The 6,000-nt window shown below is 42.1% G+C and overlaps 1 protein-coding gene across 1 annotated transcript in view; it reads left to right on the top strand.

Moving 5' to 3' along the window:
• USP43 (ubiquitin specific peptidase 43) overlaps positions 1-6,000 on the top strand; it is a gene marked incomplete at its 5' end in the record, with an annotated part of 54,763 nt that overhangs the window by 27,972 nt on the left and 20,791 nt on the right. Inside the window, 2 exons of the mRNA XM_080922384.1 lie at positions 291-387; positions 2,870-2,981. Coding sequence (XP_080778510.1) covers positions 291-387; positions 2,870-2,981 — 209 coding nt within the window. The remainder of the gene's footprint in view (positions 1-290; positions 388-2,869; positions 2,982-6,000) is intronic.

Here is a 6,000-nt window from a genome sequence, read left to right as displayed (position 1 = left end):
TCAGCCCAGGTTGGCCTTAAATTCACCGTGTAACCAAGACTGGCTCAGGACTCTCGATCTTCCAGTCCCTTTCTCCCCAGTGCTGGGGTTACAGTGTAGACCACCATACTCGGCTCTATACTTGGATTCTATCTAGAATATTCTGACTTAATAAAATAAGCATCTATTCCCACTGTTAATAAAGTAGAAGAGAGTAGAGTGCTTCAGAGCAGGAGGATTAGCTGTAATTGCCTCGAGCAGATGGTGACACTGTCCTTAATTAAACACCAGAGGTTTCCCGCTAATTGCAGGAGCGGTTGTGACCGTCCGCACCACTGCTACTTTATATTGGGCCATGAGGGCTAGCGGCAGCCATCCTGTGCGGGGAAAACTGGCCACAATAGGAAAGTGAGGTATGGCCGTGCACACCTGTAATCTCTGTTAGTCTGGAGGCTGAGGCAGGAGGATTGTGAGGCCAGCCACAGCTATGTAGCAAGTTACAGGTCAGCATGAGCTACATAGTAGGTGGGTCACTAGGGGAAAATAAAAAGGTGGCAGTAAAGGAAATAAAAAAACAGCACTGTTGGTAGTTCCGCAGTTTGTCCGGAAGACATGAGTTGGAATGTGATTCAAACTAATTAAAGTGTTCAGGAAAGTGATTGGCTATATTATAAATATTCAAAACCAGACAACTTTTTGATATAGTCAGATCGTGTGTCTTAAAGGAAATTGGGACTGTTTGGTTGATGGACGTGACCCTGATTTGATCATTCTACAGTGTGTGCCTGCATAGAAACGTGGCCATGGACCCTGTAAATCTTTACATTTATCCAGTGCCAGCTAAAATGCAAATAAAGTAAAGAAATCTGGGGGCTGGAGAGATGGCTCATAGTTAAGAGTCCTTGTTGCTCTTAAAGAGGACCCAAAGTGGGTCCTAACATCCCACAGTGGCTCAATAACCATTTGTAACTCCAGGAGGATACATTCTATTCTATACAGATATTAGGCATGCACGTGGTATATGTGCATGTATCCAGGCAAGATATCCATGCTCTCAAAATAAAATAAACTTTAGAAGACAGAGAGAGAATTCTGGTGTGGCTCAGTGTTGAAATATGTGCCTAGTATGTACAAGGCCCAGCACTATATAAGCAATTCGGAATAAAAACAGAATTCCTATGAGAGGTGCTTACACTGATAAAAACAGTTCTAAGAGTTATCTGGGATCATAAGGTGGTAGGAATATCAGGGGGGAGGGGAGAGATGACGACAACCACAGTGCTCCCACCACTGATGGTTTTTTGGAATAGGGTCTTACTCTGTAGACCAGACTAGCCTTGAACTCCCTGTGTAGCTCAGGATGGCCCCAAATTCATAATCCTTCTGCCTTAGCCTCCTACCTAGCTCCTAGAATCACAGGTGTATAGTGTGATATATACACACTATAAATTTAACCTTAAAATATTATGATATGAATAAAAGAATATGAAAAGAATCACAGAACCAAATAGGCCAAAGAATCTCTAGGTTTTTACTATATGATAAAATGAGGTATATTTCATAGTCCTGGGGATTGATGGATCATCTAATAATTAAGGCTGAACAACTTGCTTTTTGCTTTAAAACAATCTTTCCTCATGCTGTAAATTTTTACATATAAGTTTCAAATTAATTAAAAATGTAATCAAAGAAACACTACCATAAAAGCAATGTAGGTGAGCCTGCTGGCACTCCCCTGAGGGGTTCCTTTCTCTACAAACCAGACAAAACAGAAAAACAACATAGAATATGTCCTTGAGTAGAAGATGCTGTTTTTATAAACATCATGAAGGAGGAGGTTTATGTTTCAGAAAATTAACATTTAAAATTGAAACCAAATGTTAAAAACTTAAAGGCAAAAGAAAACAAGAGAAAATAGGTTCGTTTTGTGAGACTGAAGTTCACCTCATAGCTCTCACTTAGCCAAGATAACGCCTCTCACGGTGAGAGGAATCCACAGAAGCATGCACGGGGTAGAAGGTTCAGAGTCATCGGCTGTGAGGAAGTTCTAACTTAAGCAGCGAGAGATTCTGGTCCTTCAGATTGCTAAGGAAACCTGTGCTAGTCATTCTGAGTAAAAACAAAGCAAATTACTCATCAAGATGATAGAACAAAAAGCCAGCTTTTTATCCAGGGACCTGATAAAGGCGCTTGCTTCCCTGGTCAACCGCAGCGGCCTTTCTGTAGGGCATTTCGGGGTAAGTAGCATTGGCTTTGCCTTTCTCTTTATGGAACTTCGTGCTAGGAGGACATTTGGTCACAGACACATTGGAGGGTCCATGTCTAAGAATATGTGTAGTTTCTGCCATAAACAACATTGTTCAAATAGTAACAAACTAGTAGCAACTCAAAATGCTCCACGGCACAGGACTAGGTTGATGAGCTGATCTGTTCACTTAGTGGCTGCACAGGGCCCTTCCCCCTCCAGACAGGGGGCTTTATGTCAGCTTTACCAACATTGATTAGACAGTTTTGCATTATCCAGTCAGATGAGCTGGGGCCCCTAGGCACATCCTGTGCTCACCGAAAAGCCCACTGCTGGACATTCAGTGGGTTGGGATGTGGAAAACTTCCCAGTAATAAGAACAGTCCTGAGGACATGGCCGGCGTTGTCATCTGGATGCTTTGCTCTTATTCCTCCATCCCTTCCTCTGTTCTCTGTGGAGCTCACCCTTGGAACAGTCTGCACTGCAGCTTCTGTGTGTAACATGTATAAGCAACTGGCAACTCCATATTGTACTTGGCTCCTAACTGTTCACTAATCCATTGGAGAGGAACCAGAGTAAAGCAAACATCCGTGACGCTTGTTGATTTTCCTGTTTGGAAATAACTTATTTCCTTGGATTTTCAGGTTTGGGCCACCATTCTTGGTACGGGAAGACAGAACAATCTCCTGGGCCCAGCTTCAACAGTGTATTCTCAGCAAGGTTCGATGCCTCATGAGGAATGAGGTCTCTGCACAGGTCTGTGTGTGTGTGTGTGTGTGTGTGTGTGTGTGTGTGTATGTATGTGCAGCAGTGTGTGCTTGCATACAGTGTGTACATACTTGTGTGGCATTTATGTGCAAACAGTTACCCTTTTGTGGCTGGTAGTGTTTTCACCTCTGATATTTGGAGACACCTTTCACATGGACCACTGAAATAAAGAGTAACATTTGGATTATTCTTCTCAATTTTGTGCTTTTATGGCTTGCCATAGTTTTCACTAGGAGCTGGCAAATAATAAATTGTAGCTTATACATCTAGAAAAAAATTAAAGATACTTGATGAAATTTCCTTTTTTTTTTTCTTCTCCTCTCCCCAACCTTCTCTCTTGAGACAAGGTCTTATTTTGTAGTCCAGGTTAGTCTGAACTTGTGACAATCCTCCTGCCTCAACTTCCCCAAATTCTGAGGTTACAGGCATGAGTTACCACACCTGACTTGAAGCAGAACTTCTTTTGTTTTTGTTTTTTTTTTTAAGTTTGAAAATACAGTTTGATTTATTTACTTATTGTGTGTTTATGTGCATGCTCATGATGCACACGTGGAGCTCAGAGGACTGCTTTTGGGAATTGGTTCTCTTCTTCTACACTGTGAGTGTGGAAGGTGTTTAACTCAGGTTGTTGGCAGCAAGTGCCTTTGCCCATTGAACCATCTTGCCAGCCCTTGAGATGTAGTTTCTGTGGAAAGTTGATGGCCAATGTTCCTAATGTTCACGGATGAGATCTAGATAATAAAATGATTTCGTTTTGAGAAACTGAGTTTAAAAGCTCAAGGAAGAAATACCTTCTTGTCTTGTCCTGAAGATTTTTAAGGAAGTTTAAAATGCATTGTCTTTCAGCAACCATAACACTGTAGGCTTACATCTTCTGTGTCAAGAACTGCTCTGGCAGGGAAGGTGCTGGCGTCTTTAAGGTTGTGTCAGTGGTCTCTTGGTTTAGAAACTGTTTAATAAGAGCCTTCTGATGGGGTTATATAGAACTGTTTTATATAGATGATCTCTCACAATGGCTGTTTCTTGCTACTCAAAGACAGCCCGATATATTTGATTTAGGGCTCATACCAAAAAGAACTTGTTAAAAACCTTCACTATATTTGTCCAAACCTTTATGTCTAAACGATTTGTTCGCTGTACTGCAGAGCCTGAATTAGAAGTGAGCTTCTCCACAAGTAGGTCAGACTCCCTCGTCATTGTGGCAGCCCTCCCCCAGACGGTGTGCTACAGTGTTAAAGGGGGAATGAGACCACTTTCCTGTGGGCATTATTTCAGCCTCCTCTTCCTTCCTCAGCTGGCCCTATGCCTTACCTTGGCACCTGCATTCACTGCTTCTGTGTCCTTATTGTCTTTTAATGTTAAGAACGAATCAAACCACCCGTGTGGTTAGCAGGATTCCAGTGCAGGAAGCCTCAGCCCGATGCTCCTTACTTTTCCTTATTGGTGAATGTGATGTTGGGCATGATGTGCTCTAGGAATTATGGGTTCAGAATGGCTGCAAGGCTCTCAGGATAGCCCTCTTACGGAACCCATACTGGCTTTAGAAAGTTGGGTTTTTACTTTTTAATTTATGTATATGTGTGTGCCTCTTTACCTGTATGTACACCACATGTGTGCACTACCTGAGGAGGCCAGAAGAGGGAGTCTGAGCCCCTGGAACTAGAGTTCCAGGTGGTTGTGAGCTGTCTCGTGCAGATGCTGGGAACTGAATTTAGATCTTATGCAAAGGCAGCAAGTGTTCTTAATCACTGAGCCATCTCTCCAGCCCCCAGCCTTAATCCTTCTAACACTGTATTCATACTACATAAAGATACTGTATAAATTGGCGCCACATGGCAGTAATTTGAAAAGAAAACATCCAGAGTTCTCAAAACTGGGCTGGAGAGATTAAGCACAGTGCACATACTTTGAAGGTTCTAAAACGAATCGGCTTACCCTAGAATAGAGGACAGGAAAGCGTTCCGTACAAAAAAAATGAGCCATTTGCTCTAGAGAGAATTAATTTGCATGAATTACGGAAAAAAGACTTACCACTGAAGAAACGTTTTTTTATGGTCACCATTTAAATTTGGGTGTGTGAGATCAGTACTCTTTCTCTATGTAGGGTTGGCTGCCGCCATGTAGACCCTGGGGTCTGGTCACAGGTGGCCTCCCTGTGCAAACAGCAAGGCCCAGTCAATTAGGACTCACAAAGGAAACCTTTCTTTGTTTCTCCCAGGTTAAAATTAATATTCTTAGAAGGTATATACCCTTTCATGAGGTTAGCAGGCTTTTGGCCATTGATTTGGTCTGGTCATCACCATAGATTAACCAGTCACACACTACATTTATCATTGGTGGATGCGTGAGTTGTTTTTTTTTTTTTTTTTTTTTTTTGTCTTTTGACTGTAGTCCCTGAACTTCATTGTCTAGACCAGTTCTCAACCATCCTAATGCTGCAACCCTTTAATGCAGTTCTGCATGTTATGTCAGCCCCCAACCATAAAATTATTTTTGTTGCTATGCCACAAGTATTTTGCTACTGTTAATGAATAGTAACATAAGTATCTGATATGCAGGTGGTCTTAGTGAACCCCTGTGGAAGGGTTGTTCAGGGGTTGCGAATCACTGGTTATCTACTCTTGCATTTTAGTTAGTATCATATCACTATGTTTAAATTCCACCAAGACTGGTTCATGAAGAAGAAAAACTTATAGACCGCAGAGTGTTGAGGGTTCTAAGACATGTACTTACATAGATTCAGGTCCCATGGGAATGGCAGGTGGTGACATGCTGTGGCAGAACACATGGGAACAAAAACATCATACCTCAGGTATTGCGTGGGATGCAAGAGTTGGAGAACTAGGGTTTTGGAGTTCCTTTTGAGGATGCCCAAGTAACCTAAGCATCTCTTATAAGACCCTGCCTCCTACTAGGCTGCCATATGGACCAAGTGTTCAATGAAACCAAACACAGGGAGACAAATAATTAAATTACATTAAAACAGAACAACCTTGTACATGGCTCT

The sequence above is a fragment of the Micromys minutus genome, assembly GCF_963924665.1.
Source record: "Micromys minutus genome assembly, chromosome: 10".
Classification (NCBI taxonomy): domain Eukaryota; kingdom Metazoa; phylum Chordata; class Mammalia; order Rodentia; family Muridae; genus Micromys; species Micromys minutus.
Note: the sequence above shows the minus strand (reverse complement) of the source record. Positions and strands in the feature narration are given on the sequence as shown.